This window comes from Haemaphysalis longicornis, unplaced genomic scaffold (assembly GCF_048455015.1).
Source record: "Haemaphysalis longicornis isolate Haplotype H1 unplaced genomic scaffold, Haemaphysalis longicornis Haplotype H1 scaffold_8, whole genome shotgun sequence".
Lineage (NCBI taxonomy): Eukaryota > Metazoa > Arthropoda > Arachnida > Ixodida > Ixodidae > Haemaphysalis > Haemaphysalis longicornis.
This window is the reverse complement of record NW_027526445.1, coordinates 188,519,158-188,540,198: the sequence shown is the minus strand read 5'-3', so window position 1 is coordinate 188,540,198 and position 21,041 is coordinate 188,519,158. Positions and strand designations below refer to the sequence as shown.

Below are 21,041 nucleotides of genomic sequence, written 5' to 3'. Positions count from 1 at the left end.
AGCGCCCCTAGCGCTTGTCCGGATACAAATGATGCTTAATTCACTGAGAAATTAATCAATTTAAGCTAAAATGTTCATTTTTTTGCCAAATCGTGCGTTTTCGTGCTCTGCAATGGCATCACCGGAACTGACCGTTCTGCAGCCTAGGGTGCCTTGATTCACGCGTCCATCGTACAGGGTGGAGACGTATACACTGGCGCCGCTGTTTTGGGTCACCCGCTCACCGCCGAAACAAGTCTTTGTATCGAAAGCCCGCTAAAGTTATCGCCGCAACGTGTTTTACTGGCGATGTTTGAATCATTCGCGTGGTGGGACCCGTGGGAAACGAAAAGAACAACGCGTTGAACACATTGACCAATTGCAGCGGCACGGGACCGTTTAAAGAGTGTCTCAATCCTGTATGGCATCGAGGTATTCTGCTGCAGCCGAATACGCGTTTGTTAACGTTACTAAACTTAGATGGCGCCACCATACCGTGGCTAGCCGTTTTTTGCTTTTGGTTTGTTTTTGATTTTTGTTCTAGAAAATTATTGTGTCGGGAAGCATAGTGCTCGCTCGACAAATATGGTCCCGTAAGACACCGCTGCTTCCGCCAATATCGGCCAGTGTCGTCTCGTCTGAGACAACCCCAAAGCCTCGCAGTGCTGTGCAGCCAAACCAAGCATAGTGCCCGCAGTACCAAGAGCCGTACACATCAGTACTTCTATGTTTACATGTGCTTTCGTAACTTCCACTGTTTGTCCAACCATTCTTATTGCTTTAAAAAGAATACATTTAAGCACAAATAGGCCGTGCTGCAAGCTTATAAGCTCAGTCTAATTTGCTTTTGCTTTTGCCGGCCTCCCTCCGCCAGTCAAACAGCATCCTGGTATGACTTCATAGGTTCTCTTGCGGGAAATGAGGAAGTGGGCCGCATGGCCATTCCCTTTTTTCCTAATTATGTAGCTTGTGTGAGAGAAGTTTACGTTAAAACTGGCGTCAGTATGATTCTAACGAGGCCGTCTTTTGAATGAAAGAAACTTGTGCTTTGTTTTCTTGGCTCTTTTAAGGAAGGTTTGTGAACCGCAAAGCGGCCTTTTTTCATTTTGGTCCTTTTCCGACACTTACGAAAGGCTTTCTTATGCATAATTTAAGTATGCTTTCTGAATACGGGGTCAGCCCGCTAACGGTCGATGCGACTGCCGGAATCAGGCGGCGCAGCGAGATAACGGACCCAAGTAGAGCCTTCTATGCCGGGGTCAGGGAGTCATGCTGAGGCTTCGAAAACCACGCGGTATAAACAGTAATAACCGTTCGAACCTCGTGAACCACTGGCGTGTGTCATACACCTCCCTGTCAGCGAAAAGAAACTGCAGGTACATTTTATGCAAAATCTGTGTATATAAACGGCATTCCCCGCGTTCCTTTAGTTAAGAACGCTCGTTGGGTTGGTTTTTACGATAGGAAGCAGAAAAAGCAGCCCCGCAATATACATATTGCGCGTTCGAAATGCCGCAGAAAGGCTCCCGCCGTGCAAGAAAAAAATGCCGCGTTCGAAATGACGCAGAAAGGCTACAGCCGAGCCAGAAAAAAATGCCGCGTACGAAGTGCCTCAGAAAGGCTCCAGCAACGCAGAAAAAAATGACGCGTTGGAAATGATGCAGAAATGCTCCAGCCGCGCAAGAAAAAAATTACACGTTTGAAATGACACAAGACAGCTCCAGCATACGAAATTAAAGAAAGCGCAAAAGGAACAGAACTCCCGCTTTCGCAATTCCAGGCAGGGGGCGCGCGAGCACTGCGAAGGCGGGAAATTTAAAATGCAACAGTGAGCGGATAACGGCGCTGCAGCCCATTATGACGAATCAGTGGTCTGTACTTCTGACAGCTTTCACCTTGAGTGGAACGGCTTTAATTTTTGTACAAAGCACTTGGCTCGTAAGGTATTGCGACAGCAGTTGAATGTGAGCCGTCGCCTTGCTGCCGCCCGGCCTTTAGCGGTGGAATCAATTACGCAAGAACAATGCAGCAGCAGCAGCAGCAGCAGCCCCCGGAAAAGGGGGAGAAGAAGCAACAAATCTTCGCTTTAAGGGGGACGCACCCGTTAACATTCCTATGGGACACATAGTGACCCACGGTCTTCAAACCATCGTGCGCCAGTAGCAAAGTTTTTTTCAGATCCATGAAAATGCCCCAAACCGCATAGTCTATTTTTTTATAAGCATGTCACTGCTGTACTGAAAGAAAGAATTAAAACTCTGGCTTGCTAGAGAGCTAGCGCCTTGTAGTGTAAGCTGTATAACTCAAAATGTGTTTCTTCAATTGTTTTAGTAAAGAAATGACATATTTCCATACGAAGAACAGTAGGCCGTTAAAAACATTTTCATGTATCTGTAATACGTTTTGTTTTTGTACACAAGTCTTTTTATTAAAGTCCCACAGGAATGTGATCAGGGCAGTCCCCCTTAAAAATCACATGAATATTACTATACTTCCTAATACGAAATTTGTGCGCAGCGCGAACTCCAGTCTTCTCGTTCACGGCGCACACATACTGCGTCTCACGAAGTGACCGTGTGGCCAGCGAACATGAGACGTGAGACACCGAGCGCTACTCTGCTGTTAACTCTGAGCACGCCGCAACCGCCGGCGAGCATGTTGCAAATAGTGTTTGAACTTCCGGCGCACATGTCACGTGGTTCGAATGAGCCATGAACGAAGGAAGTGGTTTCGTCCAAAGTGCGAGGGGCAGCACTTCTTGGCGGCGACGCATGGCAAAAGTGTGAGGGGAAGGCAGTGGGAGAGATGACGCCATATCAGCGCGTGCCGCCCTCACCTCACACTTTCGCCTGCCGCTTCACCTTTATTTTCATTCTGCCTTCGGTGTCTCTTTCGCGCGCTCGCTACGCGGACATCACCGCCGCCAAACCACGGTACCGGTCGCCAAAATTCTGCGCACTAAAAACGCGTCTCTTTTGATGGCGCCTCAACCGTCATACTCGCCTTGAAAGCCTTGGCCATCTGGTGCTCCGTGTGCTCCCTCGCTCCACTGTACGCCATGCAGAGCGCCTTGAAAACTGAGAAGGGTCCGACGCAGACCGTGGAGCGCGGATCGAGGCCGGACACGTTCTTGAACAGCTTGATGGAGAATCGGTTCGCGTAGGCCACCACGCGCTCCAGGTCCGTCGCCGATGGACCTGTCATCGCAGCGCTCGTCGACATGCATTCATCGGTCTTTGAGGCCGCCGTACCAGGCTTTGGCGCACTCATCTGCACATCAACGAGGAGTTATCGGCGGAAATTGATTAGTAATATTTTGGTGCTGCTAGAGTGCTGTAGGGCAGTATTATAAGCACTCCACTAAAGCAACGTCCTAAAGCATTTCGCAATGAAAAATGGCACTTCTGGCAATAGTTTCTGCTCGCTAACATGGCGCAATTTTCCATAACGTGACCTAAGGGACAGAAAGAAGAAATTTAGAAGAGTGTGAAATAACCTAAGCAGCGAAGATTATTATTCAAACTGAATATGTAAAAAAAAAATCTACCTTCGTAGTTGAGATGGGAGCACAGAGTAAAAAGTGGAGTTGGTGGTCTTCACTAGCTTTAAATTGGATTTTCGTAGGTCTGCCCATTTCTTCATAAGCGAAGCATGGTTAAAAACCAAAAGCTTCTCCATGCAACCTGATTTCAATCAAAGTCAACAATCCAGCCTCCTACAGCACAGAACCCACAAATTCCCTTCAACTAAGCCGAAGTTCAATGCGCTGTGCCCCGAGTGCGATGATAGCGTGTTCGCATAGACACGGGCTTCATACCTCGAGGGATGCTGGTTTGATTCCAACCACGAGAAACGTTTTTATTGCGTCACGTACTCCCAACACTTCCTTGTGGGCTCGTCGCCTCGTCGGCATTTGCCGCCACACTTCTCGGTCTAGAATTTCTCCTATCTCCACTTCAGCGATTACGACAGTTTTCGGTTAACAATCCGCACGGGCAGAGTTCAATATTGAACCGCTCCATTGTGGACAAAAAAAAAAAACAATTCCGGGCCATCTCCATAACTCCGGCGTGAATGAACTGCGTTCTAATGCAGCGACAAAAATTTCGCTAATGAATGTAATCCGCATTCTCCACGAAGACACGGCTGGCCGTATTATTGTAGCCCCGCAATCCAAACGGGTCATAGGAAAATGTTCAGCTTAAATAAACTCTTATGTGCATGCAATACGGTGCATACAAGTTTGCAGTGCTCACAGTTTAGTTAAGGGGGCCTCGCCTGTTAACATTCTTGGGGGAGATAATATTTCAAGACCCACGTGCTTAAAACTTAAAAATTTGATTGATTGTAGGGTTTAACGCGCCGACGCAACGCAGGCGATGAGGCGCGCCGTAGTGGAGGGCTCCGGATTAATTTTGACCACCTGGGGATCTTTAACGTGCGCCGAAATCTCGTACACACGGGCGTTTTTGCTTTTCGCCTCCATCAGAAAAGCGGCCGCCGCGGCCGGGAATCGAACCAACATCGAACCCGCGACATCGTGCTCAGCAGCGCAACGCCTTAGCCACTGAGCCACCGCGGCGGGTAAAAAAAAAAAAAACTTAAAAACCATCATGCACCAATACGAAAAGATTTGCAAATACATATCAACGTTCATAATGGCCTATTTAGCTTATTTTAGAAGTATGTCACTTCTGTGCTTAAATAATAAAATAAATATCTTGCTTGCTAGACGGCTAGCGCCATCTAGAGAAAAGTCGGTAAACCAAAATATATTTTTGTTATTTTTCATCTTAGTAAAGAAGTGGTGCATTTCTAAAAGAAGCAAACTAGGCTGTTAAAAGCATTTGTATAATTTTGCAGACGTTTCGTATCGATACCCGATGTTATTTAAGCCCATAGATTATGCATGAGCAATTCCCTTATGAATTTTATTAGGTGAGTCCCCGTTCGGCCGAAATTTCAACGCCTCGACATTTGTTCAAAATCGGTGGTAGTGCTTTAGTCACGGCAGCGGGTATAAAATTACGGCTCTGGTCACAGAAGAGGAGTGGAGTTTTCTGCGAGACCATGGGCTTACAGGATCGAGTGGACAGACGCCCATCACTATATTTTTCTTCTGTCGGACCCGGTAACAATAGACAGATCAACTTACAGTTCCCAGTAGCGTGTATCGGTGGTAGGCAGGGCGATGGTTTTTTAAGGCCCAGCTATTCCAACGAAGCGCTAGAGAGAGAGGACCAGGGCGCTGCGGGATCAGTCGTCCTCAGCGGCCGTTCGAAACGAGGTTGCCGGAGCGCGCGGCACTCACGCCACGCGCGTCGCTGTCTTCTTCATCGCATAACGACGATATTCAAACTGGGGGGGAAACACGCTTGATGAACTCATTCATCAGCCTCGTTCCGCACGCCTGCTGAAACGTGGACTACTTCCAGAGGCAGCAGCTCTCGCCGCGTACATGGGCCAGCCGCCGAATACGATGCCAGCCTTTTCCGTCACAAGGCCGCCCTGGCTGTTCCATCAGGTGGCGCACATCAACCCTCGGACAGGGCTACACGCCCGCACCTCGGGCCTTCACCAGCCTCCAGGTGCCGTCCTTCATGTCCCTGACTGGGCGCCTGAGACGCAACGGCTGGTTGTCCAGACTTTTGTGGACTCCGGGGCATACGACTGCTTCGTCACCACGGCCTTGCCGTGTCCCTCCTACCCTGCCCTAAATCAAAGCTGCGCGTACGAGTCACTCCGTGCACTCCCAAGCCTGCTAGCAGAACTTACTGCCATTACGGATGGCCTGCAGGCGCTGGCATCGACTTTGACTACTGGGGACAAGCTGTAACTTTGCACGGACTCAACGGCACCGATTCGGGATTTGCGTCGCGTTGCGCGTTGTACAAGCCTGGCTGCACGCATTCACATCAATATGGACACTTATCCATGCCCTGTACTTGTTTCATGGATTAGCCGGGACACGCTTCCTGCCCACACTGGGGCATATCGCGCCTGCCACCGAAGAGACCTCCCACGGCCACTACCACTACTTCGAGTATCTACCCTAGAAGAACTGCTGGTGGAAAAAGAGGACCTCCGCCGCGCCACGCGTGCTTTACTTTCACCGCTTGGAACTGACCTCCCCAGTGGGCTCGATCGCTGGGAGGAGGTCTTGCTGCGGGGGCTTCGAGTTGGGGTGGTGTTATCCTCAGCAGTTACTCACGCTTGGCCTGCCCGATACCACGCCCTGTTTGCGGACACCTGCCCCTTCTGTGTGACTCCTGCGCCAGAAGCTGACGTTGAACACCTGTTGTGGACTTTTTCGGGTCTTAGAAACGCCAGAATCTAACACCTCCAAGGCACAGGGCTCCATCCTGGGAGACCTCCCGATCTTAAGCGTTGGATATGGGGACCCCAGTACCGGTCTCTTCTTGGCATTCGGCGTGCGACTGGTGCAATGTTGTACCTATAAACCTCCCTGTTATGCCGTAGGGCAATCTATCGCATTAAAAGAAACCTTACAAAGGCGCTTCTGTGCATGACGTTACTATCACGATTAAGTACGCGGAGTATTCTTAGTGAATCTAGGCCCATTCATCAATTTCTTGATGCAGTCACCACCAAAATAGAAAAGAAACTAAGCCGTTTACAGCTACAGCTTTATGTCTCTGAAATGGCAATGGTGAACCCTTCGGCTTCGTACTTATATTTTTCCCTACTTAGCTTTCCCACTGACAACTCGAGAAAGGGGACATTCATTGGAATTGGAGTTTTCCCCACGTCAGTTCTTATTTTGCAGTACCCTATAGTATCCCCAACTGAATACTGCTGCGCTTCATCTTGTGTTCAATCATCATCGTGCACTGGTCCAGACAATAGGCACTACCTTAACCGCTTTAGGCCAATAAGTCTTGGTCACTCCCCCTGAGGGGTGCGTTTACATTAGGCGAGGGATTTATGAATTTCATCATCGTATGCGATTTCCGCAGTATTAGTATTAGTTGTAGTCGGAGTAGCCGAAAGCTTTTATTTCACCCGCTCTAGTGGGAGTGGTTCTGTAGTCCGAATACATGAGGCAAGCATTCAGCCTCGCTTTGGAGGCTGGGCGTTGCTGGACATCAAGACGGCTGTTGGTCACAAGGTTCTCCTACAGCTCAGGCGTTCGAAGATGGGATCGGAGAGGAGGAGGATGGGATTGGGCTCGCTCTGAACTATAATAAAAGACAGTTAGTGCCCATTTCCTGGCTAATCCCTCTGAGTGAGTATGAGCAATTCTCGTGGCACCAACCAACCTACCAATATAACGTAGGGTACCAGGTTGTAAACAGAACTGGAATTCGGCAGATTGTTGTGTTGAAAACATGCAATGCGTACGGAGTGGGTGAGGGAAGGTGGTGGTGTGTATTCTACAGAGTAGGGTGGAAATAATGTTGAAAGAAAGGTTTAACACCCGTAAACTAAACCCGTGTTCGGGAAGAACTTGGTGAAACTAGGCCAGGGTTGCGTTAAGTGGTTAGTGGTCCTCCGCATGGAACTGGACTTAACCTCCCCTCCTTCCACACGGGAGCCTCCGCCGCAGAGGTGTTTCCCGCGCCTGTTGTGCTACTTTAATAAAACCGCGTTCCGCATGTAATTACATGCCTTAAAAATTATCATCGTTGTTGTCTCCGGCACCGCTGCAGCCGATATGGCATTGACGACGAAGCAAAATGACACTGTGTCTGGCGTCGCAACTTAAGACAAGCTCTGATAATATAGCGTCCGACCTGGCTGAGAGCACAGTGGTAAATTCAGAATCAGAAATCATAAAAGGTTTATTTGTGCTAAATACACAACATATGCAACATATACAGAGGGAAAGATAGAATAAATATTTTTATTTATCAAGCAGAAGCTCATGTGTGGTCCTCGCCACTTTAAAGGCATCGTTATTCCGGGATGCCTTGACGTCTGTTGGCCGGCAGTGCTCGGCTAACTAGTTTAAGCTTGATATCCGGGTATGGGCTCGCCAGGGAAGCCCTCCACTGCTAAAAGGTGGGGTTGGGAAGTGGGGGAAAGTCTAGAGTTGGTTGGCCCTCCCATGTGATGTGGTAGAGGGTGCCAGACTTAGGTGGGGAAGATGAGGCGGAGGTGGGTGAGATGGGGGTAGGCATTCGTCTGGAGCCGCCGCCAGTGTTGTAGCTTCCTCTCTGGAAAGGCGCCAGTGTGGTGGTGGTATGCTGCGGTGAGTTTGCTTGTAATGGGAGAGAATCTCCGTGTAGTCGCTCAGTGGGTGGGGTTGATCTTGAGGGGGTATACATTGACCACCGGCGGCAATGGCTCGGTGCATTAAATCGTGAGCCAGGGCATGAGCCGCTTCATTGCCGGTGATGGCGGCGTGTCACACCGCCCAGACGATGCAACTATCAGGGGTTGCCGAGCAGTTTTTCAGAATGAGTAGGGCTGACAATGAAATGCGGTCTAGTGGTTTCGGCACGCTGCCTGCGAATCGGTGAGGATAGTAATTTCTTCAGGTCGGGAAGTGGCTGCCAGGGCAATGGCTATTTCTTCAGCGACATCGCTTCAGGTTGTGGTAGTAGTGGCGGCATTGATGCATTGGCCAGTATGTCTGACTATACAGGCTACGCGGCCGGCGCGCCCAGGGAAGAAGTGACCGTCTGTGTACTGGGCGCTGGGTTCATTCTCGTATCGTGCAGTAAGGGCTCTAGCACGAGAAGTCCGGCGGCCAATGTCGTAGTTGGCGTGCATATTTCGAGGTATTGGGGCCACCCGGATGCAATCGTGCAGGCCTAGACGGATGCGTATTTTTGTTCCCTCGGGGGTATCGAGCGGTTTTCTAATACTATAAGTACTTCTCCACCTGTGGGAGCCAATTGCAGGCGTCGTAGTTAAGCTGAATTATGGGGTTCTTGCAGCTCTTCCAACGTGTTGTGAACTCCCAAAGCAAGTAGTTTTTGGATCGCAGTGGTAGTGGGGAGGCCAAGCGCAGTTTGTACGCTTGTTAAGTCGAGCCTTTTCTGTTGTTTTGAGAGCGAGGTATGGGGTTCCGTAGGTAATGCGTCTAATAAGCAAACCGCGCACTATCTCAAGGGTATCATGCTCTTTAAGGCCACGATGTCAGTTGCGGATGCGTTACAGTAGGTGCATCCGTTGTGACAGGGTTTTATGGAGTGAGTAAATTGTGCGCAGTCCAGAGCTGTCGACCCGCAGGTGGACAGCAGTCCAGAGCTATCCACCCGCAGTCCACCCGCATGTGCGAGACGTTGGGGACTCCCTTCCCTACAATGGTCATCTTAGGCTCAGGTATACCTCGAGCTAATTTGTGAGGGGGCTTGGAGTGGAGCGTCAGCAAAGCCGATTTTCCGGATGCGCACTGGAGGCCTTGTCTCCGGAGGTAATAAAGGCAACGGTAATCACTTGCTCGAAGGTGTCTTGCTGCTCTCGAATGAAACATATACAGGAAGAGGTCCGACAGAGATTGTAAGGGGACCTCTTGTACAATGTAGAAGTGGGAATAGTTTTAATGTACATAGCAGATAAACAGAACTTCAGTGAATTGCAACTCAGACAAATAATGCTTGAAGATACGCTTATAATCTCACATAAACAACTGAAAATAAAGAAAAACACGCTGTTATTGCAAGAAGAATTTTCTTACAGAAACCAGCTCACGATGAAAAATTAACAATTAAGAAGTATAAAAACAGGCTAGCTAATTATTTTTAGCTTCGTGATTTTTAGCTCAGTGATAACATGATTTTTTTAGCTTCGTTTTAGTTATATTCACGGAACGGGTCAGCTATTCCAAACAGAAATTAATGAGAAATAAACTGTTTGCTTGCCGTAATTAGTGAGAACGTTTCGCAAGACAAATTTATTGTTTAGAGCAAGCCTCGTGACATTGCTCTTTGAAAGAATCGAAGTTAAGGGCTGAAGTTAATTGTTTGTTATCCTATACACACATACCAAGGTTATATTTAAGAAGTTCGGTAACAGTTAATAAATTTTTTTTGAAGTAATGACCCAGCGTAAGTGAGAAATAGGCTTGCTGCGGTAATTCTTATTGCTTGGTTTTGAATTGTCAGAACTCAAGAGGAGGGGTGTATGTGTTACCCCATGACATAATACAGTAAGAAATATGTGAATAAACAAAATATATATACAGTGACATTGTGTTCAGGGATTGAAATAAAGGCGAGATTTAATCTTTATTATTACGCCAAACACCATTTTTTTCTAATGTATGGAATGTCCCGGTGGTATTTCGTTACTGTCGATTTCAACGGCTAGGAATCTTGAGCAGCCGCTTAGATGGATGTTATTGAGAGCAACTTTCAGGGGAGGAATAGAAGGTAATTCTTGTTGTGGGGAAGTGAAGACGGTAAATTTTATCTTAGAGGCGTTAATTTGTAACATATTATTACTGCACCACCCAGCCAGTTCTGACAGGTCAGAATCTAATTTTTCAATTTGACATAATACTACTATCGGAGTTAAAATTCTGGTGTCATCGGCATATAATATAAACCTGTATGAAGAGAGGCTATTCGGCAAATCTCTAATATAGAGTAAAAAAAGGGGCCCGAATGGAGCCCTGAGGTACGCTGTTGGTTAATTTGGTTGAGGAATATACATTAGAAACTTCCGCCTTCTGTGTACGGTGTCATGGATAGCTACGCAATAATAGTAACGGAGGTACAGTTATACCAAGTGGTTCAAGTTTATTAAAAAGATTGTCATGATTGCTCGTGTTGAACGCTTTAGTTAGGTCAATGAAAACGCCTCGGCCGGGATTTTGTGCCTATGCAGAAACTCCAAACCTACATCTGCCGCAGGGGATTGGCTTAAAAGATACAAACAATTAATTGAGGGTAGTAGCAGCAGAGTTTCTTATTGAGAAAGGAGGACCGCTGGCAAAGTGCCTGGAAGGGCCAAAATTTTCGAAATGTCGACTTCATCTTGAACTGTAATTGGACTAAGCCGAAAATATGACTTGGACTCTGAAGCGGCCAAAAAACTTGCCTAAACACTACAATTAGCCCCATACATATCCAGAGGCTGTCAAAATAAATTTAACTGCGGTAATAAGCATAGAAGAAAATGGCAATTACGTGCGAGTACTTTACCTCGCATACAATAGTATTCACGTTTGCTTCCACAATCTCATTCTTTATAGTTTGCTTAAAAGCTCTAAAGCCGGAACAGTTTCTTAAAGTCTACTCTACAGGCAACATTGGTTTCAACTGTCTAGTGTGTGCAATACAGCTGAAAGCAGTGCCATCTATAGCTAGTATTTATAAATGCACATTTGCTCAAGCTCAGTTTTCGTACTATGGACCTTCCGCACAAATATTTGAGAGCTTACCAAGGAGGGTAAATAAATGTAACTCACGTTTCCCTCCTATAATTGTACCGAAACGGCCTGGTGTGGAAGAATCACCAATCCCCTACTCTCACCTCTATCTACAGCCCTACCTATAAGAAGTTGGTGAAGCACCTCACCAGCTTCTGCATTTGTGACTAGCGAAGACTGAGGTAGAGGGCCCGGATGAGCAGCAAGATCCAAGCATGCTGTACTAAAGCCGTCTTCCGGAGGGCGAGTAGTCTAAGTCCAAAACTTCGACTCATAGCAATGAGGTTGATTCGTCGTAACCGCTGCATAATATCGGCTCGCCCAAGACTTCAAGGGCGCATACCGTGATGCTATTTAATCAGTGATATAAGCTCTTTGGAAGCCCTTTCTGCAGCTGAACAAGGTACGAATGTATAGAAAGTAAACAACACAGCAAAATGGAAAAATATTGAGGTGCGGAAAAGCCTGAGAAAACACAAACCAGGCAAGCTTCTGCAAAATTACTCCTGATAGAGCCAGTTTATCGAAAAAACAGCATTCTAATTCTCAACGCACAATAATCATCGGCGTCTTTGCCTGTCGTCTATTTTTTTCTCTGAGAAAAAATGGAAGTCATTTGGTTGCTTCAGTTTCGGACAAAACTAAATTCATGCTTTTGCAAGAACATACAAAGGTGCGAAAAACCCTAATGGGCTTTTTTGAGGTTATTTTCATTAGCGTCAAGAGGTGCGCCATTTCGTTATCTTCTATGTCTGCCCTTGGTAAATTGGCTGTTCTAAAATCTCCCATTTTTTAGTTGTTGATTGCAAGTGAACAACTACTGCAAGTACAGAAGACAACCGGACTATTTAGCAGCAAAGTTATGTGGTTTATTTTTCAGCCTTACACGCCCACCAGAACAGTCCATCACGCTTGTTTCAGTCTGCTTTCCGTACCGACACAGTACAGTTCTTCAATGTCCCGCTGGTAAAACGTCTGCATTGGCTTCCTGCGGATCTTAAATGTGGCTGTGACAAGTCCCGAGTCTGGAGTCCAGTCTTCTGCACACAGCTTCACCCTGCGTGGAACTTCAGCCTTTTCCAACCCCCTTTCACGCGCATGCGCCATGATCGCCTGCTCAGCAGCCTTTGCCACTTTGGCATCCTCGCACAGTTCTGTGAGGGAGGCCGCGTCGTTGCCACCCAAATCTTGATACAGACGCAGAAGCTTGTCGTAGTTCGGGGATACAAATGCGACAAGGTACGTGTGCAAGGAATTGCCGTAAACCAGCACATTGTCTACAAGCGGGCATGTCTTCAGTATGGACTCGACCCGACCCAGTGAGATATACTCTCCGAACTGCAGCTTAATCAAGTCTTTCTTGCGGTCCACTATTTTCAGCGTGCCGTCCGGGAACATCTCGCCGATGTCTCCGGTGTATATCCAGTGAATGCCATCTTTGTCCTCGAATGACTCCCGTGTTAACTCGTAGTTCTTGAAGTAACCCTTGGCGACAGCCGCAGCTCCCACGATAATTTCACCGCGAGGATGAGGTTTATCTGAGGTACTGTAGTTTCCCTCCGGCCAGTCGATTAGGCGGATGCTGAATCCAGGAATTGGTGCTCCTACTCGGTCTGCAGTGGTGTCGTCGGGATCCATGAGTGTGGCCGGCCCACTCGTCTCAGTCATACCGTACCCCTCAATGACACGGCAGCCGAAGCACGCCCTGACAAAATGGCGCGTGTAGATCGACAAGGGCGCCGATCCGCACAGCAGAACCTTCAGATTCCCGCCTAAAAGAATGCGAGCCTTGTTAAATACAAGCATATCCAGGACAGGGGTAGAAAATCCCGAATTAAGCCAGAAGGTCTTGTATGAAATGGCGAAGTCAAACAGAGCGCTGAAGAGTGGGCCCTTGGCAGCGCTGACATCGGTGACACCCTTGTGTAACCGGTCCAGTATGAGGGGAACGCAGGCGAGTACCGTTGGCTGCAGGAGGCGTATGTCCCCGGTACATCCTCGCGCTAAGGCACTGGAGTTGTCGGTGAGAGTGAGGGCAGACGAGTAGCCTATGCGGGCCCCAGCGCTGAAGGCAACCACTTCGGCAAAGAGCTCCAGCATGTGGGCTAGCGGGAGGTAGGCGATGTAAGCTGCTTCGTTGTTGTAAATACCGTACCTTTCCCAAATGGCACTGGATCCCTTTATCCCTGAAATGATGTTTCTGTGAGTGACTACCACGCCCTTGGGCTTGCCGGATGAACCACTGGTGAACATGACGATGGCGACATCATCCGCTGTTGGAGCCGACAGCTGGTCGTATTCGGAGCCCAGTTGCTGGAGGCTCGAAAAAGAGATGACCTGCGCAAAATAAACGCAAGAAATTTGCCATAATTGATAAGCAGTGTACGTCAAATACTTGCACACTAAAATGGCAGTCCATCTACGGCGTACGCAGAATAAGTCTTCGTAATTTTTATTCAAAGCAAAGCACGAGACTGTTTCTTACCGGCCACGGTGCTCTCAAACGGAGGATTCTGACATGATTCGTCCCTACGTGTATATTTTTATTCATGTGGTTGGGAGTTGTAGACTGCTGCGTCGCCATTAAAGTTACTGCTGCACAACACGTACGTTCACTGCCAGTTAGGCTTCGCATCACGTACTTTAACTGCCAGTTAGGCTACGCATCTGCAATATGGATACAGGCCATACTATATTAGCACACGCAGTCGAAGCCTTACAAAAGGGCTTAACCCGTTACATCTGGGATAATTATTATCGTGCCGCTAGCGCGACTCATGAAAATGACGTTACATCTTTCATCACTTCTTAACCGCCGGAAGCACCCCCCGGAATTCTCCTTTTCCATAAGAGATTCTATCCCAATCCTTCTTTGCGTTATCTCTGGATTGAACCTGCGCGATTTATATCATAACGTCATGATTATTCACGAAAGGCCAACGTGCCGTACACCCGCGTACCACAGTCGGGCTTTCCCCAAAGCAGAAATGAGTGGAATTGTCAACCAGCCACCTCCTCCTCCTCTCTCTGTCTATGTCTCTCTCTCTCTCTCTCTCTCTCTCTCTCTCTCTCTCTCTCTCTCTCTCTCTCTCTCTCTCGCGACAAGTTTAGTTGTCCCAGTTGAAAACTCAGTGCTTGCCCTGGAAGGAAATGGTTTCGTTCGGGCAGGATCTGCTACTATGAAGTCAGCTAACCAAGCTTCAATTATTACTTTGTGGATTGCAAGACCGGAGACATGCAAACGTTGTGAGCATGCCACCACAGGACCTCGGCAACATCTACCGTCGCCAGTTACGGCGTGCGTCCTCTACACTGCGTGGTGAATACGATGTCGCGTTCTCCCATTCTGCACCTGATTTGTTATGATTGAGAGGCAGTTTGTAAGTTAAAACCGTGCGCGGAATGGTAGTTTCGTTGAAGGGCAATTTCTGCCAGTTGACATGGGCATAACTCGGTGGCAGACGACTACTCGTCCACCATAGCAAACCGTCTCGAACGATTAAAAACAAGGCCGATAAATGGTTGTTAGTCAAAGATTTTTCTTTTTATTTTAGTGAAGTTGCTACCCGATACACAAAGTTGTTCCTCACATTCATTTTTTTTTTGCCCTGAGGAAAAGCTCTTGCCTCAAAATTCAGTGACCTTCCACTCTGTGAAGAAGTATGACCAACAAAGTTGGACGCAGTGCAAGGAGTGCACAAAACAAAGCACGTTTGTTTCTAATTTTCAATTGACCATACTCCCTAGTTGATTACCTTAACGAAACCTGGAAGGGCTACAGCTTTATTATAATAGGAAAACATACGGCCGTATGCTTCCGTCCTCTAGAAGCCTGTGCGTTTATAGTAGACGGGAATCTACAATAGTTACAGCTTAACCGCAACCTACGTAATTACAAAACATAGATTAAAATCCAAGCGATGTGAGGGTTGCCTTAGCGTTTAATTCTCATATCGTTTGTTTTGAGATCGTTTTGATAAAACAAGAGTTACAGCCGTTTTGTATAACCATATCCATTCACAGCTGGCTTTGTATTGACAGCATATGGGAATTTCTATATAAAGCGTTTACAACGTCACTGTGAACTAACCAATCATGGGAAGTAAATCAGATTCGGCGTAATGATGGAGCGGCCCATTGCAGATAGACACGTATTACGTGCCAACTAAAAATTATTATTGCCTGAGCTGTTTCGGGCTTCTAAAGAATAACAATAGGTGAGTTACACTCACCTTTTGTATGTTTAAGCGAAACACAGAAACCACCGTAATTTCAAATTCTCCCTTGTAGCTTTTTCGTTCCACGAAAAACTGACCTGCGGTCCTCGGCCGGAAGAGACCGGTGGCTCGGCGTCAGAGTTCGCCATGCAGACGATGTGTGTCAGTGATGGCACCTTTTCGATCACGCTGAGCAACCGGGGCAGCAGGTCTAATGACGTCACAATATGCGTCACTTCCGTCTCATTGATGGCACTGACTATTCCGTCGTTACTCAGCGTTGCATACACCGTCACTAGCGGTATGTTTGTCCTGAAGCAGGCTTGAGCCGTGATCAACCATTCCGCACGCGTCTCTGCGAAGATGGCCAAGTGTTCACCTGGCTTCACACCTATGGACAGCAACCCTCGAGCCGTAAGATCGATTTTGCGGTCCACCTCTTCGTACGTCATCCACTCGTAGTCGCCGAGAACTAGCTTCTTGAAGACCTTGCCGTTTTCCTGATTTTCTTCTCTGCGACCTAGCACACGTCGCGTTCCCAGTGCTGGTCTCTGGGCGTTCGTGCGAATCGCCTTGCGCGCTAAATCATCCAGTGTTTCGATGTCTCTCAGGCTGTCAACCTCCAGGTTTTGCACGCGGCGGTATGGTGATGATGGGTCGTTGTCGATCGCGGGTTTGGCAAAGCAAATTTTTCTTCGTTTCCAATACTTCCACGGCTTTTGAAGGGCTAAATACACGGGGAATGTGAGTATATCATGAATGATGGCTACGAGTTTCACCAGCAAGAGAGTTGCGTCAACCACAAAAGGCTTCCACGGTCTTGTACTTGCTTCCATGCTCATGTGCCTTCCCATTTTAAGAACACCGAATACAGTGGTGAGAGGATAAGTTTAAATTTCAAGAAGCCGGTTGCTTGATTCACACAAGAGTCTCAAGACGCTTTCAAGATACGCCACGTAAGAAAAACTCCTCTGTGTAGTACGCCAGAACAGGCGGGTGCCTGGGGTCTAGTTCCTCACATGTAAGCTATGAATTGTGCTCCATGGGCGTCCCGTTAGAACTGACGCTATCTCATTCCAACGAAACAAGTATCTTCGGTCACTCGCTTCCCAGTCAGGGGAATATTTTCACTCTCGCAGTTGTCTTCTTGGAGCAGGTCTTCTCGCAGTTGTCTTCTTGGAGCAGAACAACCAGTTGCGGTGGACAGTAGCGGAGTCAGAACCAGTAGCGTCTGGTGACTGGAGGGGCACTTGACATGAGTGGGCACTTAGTTAGATGCAGTGAGCGCAGAGCGCAGTCAGTACACGGGGAATTTGATTCTGTCCTTGCACCCCTTCAGGAAAAGAATCTTCTGCAGCTGCAGCTCCTTCACTGAAAGCATGTGCTCTGGAAATAAAAAGAAAGATCACTATGTGAATGCTCACTCGGTGCAAGGGGACAGTTTTCCAACTCTTTATAACTATCATAAAGCAGTTTGTACTCCTGAATATGCACTTCGAAATGAAGACGAAATGCCATGAAAACAAAAGCAGAAACAGAGACACCTAAAGGACGAAAGCGGCATATCTACAGGCGAAAAGCGGCAATGAACTTCGACGGTGATTACGAAGTTAGTGCTTTTTGAATAGCTCCAGTGGTGTTTCTGGCAAAAAAGTATTGTCTTCCTCCTCACTTTTTTATTTAAACTCCGTTATCTCAAAACAAAGTTTTTTATTACGTGGGTACCATAACTCCGTTATCTCGAAACAACGTTTTTTATTACATGGGCACCATTATTTACTATAGTTTCCAGGACAATGAGCTGATTTTTTGCCCCTGTCATATACATAACTTGTCACACCCACTGTACTGGAATTTAAAATATGCACGCAACCGTTTTTTTTTTTTGCTACGCACCTTTTAAACCAAAATAATGCCAAAATTTAGGTAATAACAAACACAAAATCATAAAAAATTGAATATTTGACGAATGTTCATTTTTCCACTACGCCTAAAAGACCACAAAATTAGAAAGAAATTGACATATACATTATGCAGATTCCTTTATTAAATGCCGAGAAAAATGTATCTCAGAACGGCCCAAACTGCATGGGGAATATAGGGCTTACCCTGTGGCCTTAAGTGATGAAAGCGGCATATCTACAGGCGAAAAGCGCTAATGCAGGCGGAACAGAAAATTTCCCTTTGCTGCAGAATGAAGATGAAAACTGAAGTGCCTAGTTGGAGTAAAATCAACTTTGAAATTCGTCGAGCTTCCGCGCCAAAACCTAGTCAACACTCGAACACGCAAAATATAAATGAGGCGGCTGGGCGCAAGTTAAACGCATCACCCCCTTCTCCTGCGTATATATATCAGCACTCTCTACGTGAACGGTGAGTCTAAATCATTCATCTACGTGCAGTGTTACATTTCTAGGGCCAACTATGGCGCCTTCGTGCTGAGCTCAACTAAAAGTTACCCGTCTCAACGAATTTTGGCGAACACTTAGTAAACCCAAGTGATCCAGAATTAATCCGAAGAAGTACATGGGGGAGATAGCGGAAACAAATTTGGGAGCAGTTTTCGGGGCGGAAAAATCTCAATTTTGGAGCAAAGGAACCTTAATTTGGAGCAGCTAACGACTATAACAGGTCATTTCATTAGAAACGTAAAAATTAAGTTTGTAGCAACTCAGGGGAAAGGTGCGCTTTTAATCAGTTTGGAGTACAAACAGCACTGGAACGGACTTTGGCGAAAGATTTGATTAACCGAACACCGCAAGGTACAAATTGGACTCCCTTCTCACAAACTTCGTAAATTTTATCGAGGCTATACGCATAGAAAATGAACAGCGCGGTTAAAAATATGGAATTAAAAAACCTGAATTCTTCAGAGGTATTTAGTGTCATTTTAACGCCAGAATAATTTTGAAATAGCAGACTGCGCTTTACGAAAAATTAAGGAGCTACAGCAAACGTTGCCGGAAGAGAAGTAAGTGCTCTTGCACCGAACGAGCCCCCGCCCCCCCCCCCCCCTTCCCCACTATTTCAATTCCCGAGGTGCATGTTCTCCAGGATAGTAATTCAAGTAACGTTTTTTTGTTCAGCCAATTCGCTTTTGGCAATAAATTTCACTTCACATGTAGAAATATCGCCTGCAACAGAAGCCAGTCCCGCTTTGGGGCACTGCCTGAACATTTTGCTCTATAAACAGCGCCGAGACGAGGACAGAAGAAGTGAGAAACTAGCAGCCTCTAGTTTGTCACTTCTGCCGTCCTCGTGTCGGCGCTGTTTTTAGAGCGAATAATGTGTACCTAACTAGCACAACTTCAAGTCTTAGTCTGAACATTTTGCGCCGATGAAGCCTGCGCCGCCACGTTTCCCTGCCACCGCCCCATGAATTCTCGAGGCTCGAGAGCTCACTGTCATATTCAGCGTTTTGTAACACTGCAAGGAGTCCGAAATTTCGCTTCACGAACCCTGATTATAAACGCACGCAGCGTGTTTCACACTCAAGGTCGAACGACGGTGAAATTGTTTTCAATGGACAGCGCCTTTCGACCCGCGCAACATCCCGTAACCTGGCTTACCGCGACAACGTCACTGTTAAGAACCGCAACGGATAAAATTACTAAATGGGAACCCAGCCACACACACGTCAGCTAAGCCAGAGAAAATATCGGTGAGGCGCACTAAGCACCTGAACTAATCCGAACAGAGATTGGGAAAGAAGTTTCTGCGGACCCGGTAACAGAGCCCACCGTGTTCTAACAAAAGCTACCGTTTTCATCGTTTCACCGCCTCTTTTTTTTTTTCTACGTGTGTGCGCGAGAGGATAAAGAAGGCCACTGGAATACGCAAGACGAGTGCTGGGCCAATTTAACCATACGGAAATGGCGGCGTCAGGTAATGTCGTTCCGGGGACACAGCGCATCAAGAAGTGTCGCTTTTCGTCAACTCGCGTATCAAGCTTACCAACTAAATGGCCAAAAGTATTTTTCTATGGCACCTTGCAACTGCTTTCGACGAATAAACTTTCGAAACACATAGAATATAAAATGTGCAATCGTAAAATGTGAATTTATAGCAAACGACCTTTGAGATATTTTTCGCTAACTGATACCCACGATGTTTTGGATTGATTCATTGAGTGATCAATGAATCAATCAAACTGCTAAAAATAACACCAGTTTGAGCCTGCTTGAAAAATCATGGTTGTCAAGTCAACATTTCTTCCCATTGAAATTGACGTCAGCGTCAAAATCTCAGCCGTTTTGTTTTGGCACAGTTTTCGCAATTTTAATGCTTTTGGAACCGCTTGGCGCACGGAAGCCGATTTCTATAAAAGCTCCACACTATGGTCCCCTGCCTCACCCCAGTATTGTGTTGGGTTGCACGCAGAACGTTTATAGCAGGTGAGAACTTTGTATGCTAAATGTTCCTTTTCATGCAACACTTAAAAAGATGTGGGTGGTTGTTTCAATGAAACAATGCGCGAAATATGTCCACGATGACTGCAAGTTGTAACTCACAGTGCAACTAAAGAACAACGCACACGTAGGCTTTCTCTCCTTCTGTGATTCGCATATGCTTCCTATTAACATAATATTTCAAAAACATTCCAAGGGCACGTGAGCAGTCCTTATGAGTTTTGAGTGCATCTTTTTTGCGAGAAATTGCATTGCGGCATAAACGTTTTCAAAGCTAGAATATTGCACTCATGCAAAAATGGGAGGAGAGAAGAAAATAGAGCCGTGCGGTGGAAAAACTGTTAGATATAAAGAGATAAAAACGTTTAACAGAGAGTGTGAACATATCAGAAAGGTGGGTGACGAGCTGAATAAGTGATGAACTGTAAAAAGCGGTAACGCGGACCAATTGGTACATAATGCTTCAAGAGAAAAACAGCGCTAAAGACAGAATACAGGGGAGAATAGACACACGCAGCTGAAGATGGCTGGCAGCATTAGAAGTAGGGCAAGGGAAGGAGATGTATAGGGATTGTCCCCTGGAGAGGCTGAGATTTTAGCGTTCTGAGAACTCTGATTTCTGTTTCGACCGCTGGGGGGTGCAGCGACGGGGTTGGGCATTTGGGTGCATGGCGATACCTAAGTACTGGAGACAGGTGCAAGTTTAGAAAAGCAATACCTCGTTTAGGGCATCCCTCCGTCGAAGCAACAGACTCGTGACGTCGGCGTGTGCGCGCGCTTGTTTTGAAAGGAGATTTCGTTTCATGTGTGAGATCGTACGCTTTTATCACCTAATCACTGTAGCAATATACAAGCAGATTGAGAGCGTAAATTACGGGAACGACTCATTTCACGTTCTTATATAGTCCAAGTACATCTTGCGCAGCGCGGAGGAACTCACGGCTGCGGTGGCGATGCTGAGTGGCAACTTCCGGGGTCGTTTTAAAGTAATACCCGAGCACGTACTCCCTATTTCTCTTCCGGACCTACAGCTGGGAACACTCCACGCCCACTCTGTGAGTCCCGGAGCTCATCAGGATCACAGTACATAAAAGC

General features: G+C 46.9%; 1 protein-coding gene across 4 annotated transcripts in view; it reads right to left on the bottom strand.

Moving 5' to 3' along the window:
* Positions 1 to 12,167: 12,167 nt before the first annotated feature.
* LOC144149643 (fatty acid CoA ligase Acsl3-like) overlaps positions 12,168 to 21,041 on the bottom strand; it is a 16,695-nt gene continuing 7,821 nt past the window's right edge. For 2 of the 4 annotated variants that reach the window (XM_077681299.1, XM_077681300.1), the window contains 2 exons: positions 15,636 to 16,923; positions 12,168 to 13,657 (listed from right to left, as the gene is read on the bottom strand). In XM_077681299.1, the coding sequence (XP_077537425.1) occupies positions 12,227 to 13,657; positions 15,636 to 16,391 (2,187 nt within the window). In that variant the 5' untranslated portion in view covers positions 16,392 to 16,923 and the 3' untranslated portion in view covers positions 12,168 to 12,226. Of the gene's footprint in view, positions 13,658 to 15,635; positions 16,924 to 20,664; positions 20,854 to 20,886; positions 21,019 to 21,041 lie in introns of those variants that run through there. The other 2 variants (XM_077681301.1, XM_077681302.1) reach the window with 2 other exon arrangements.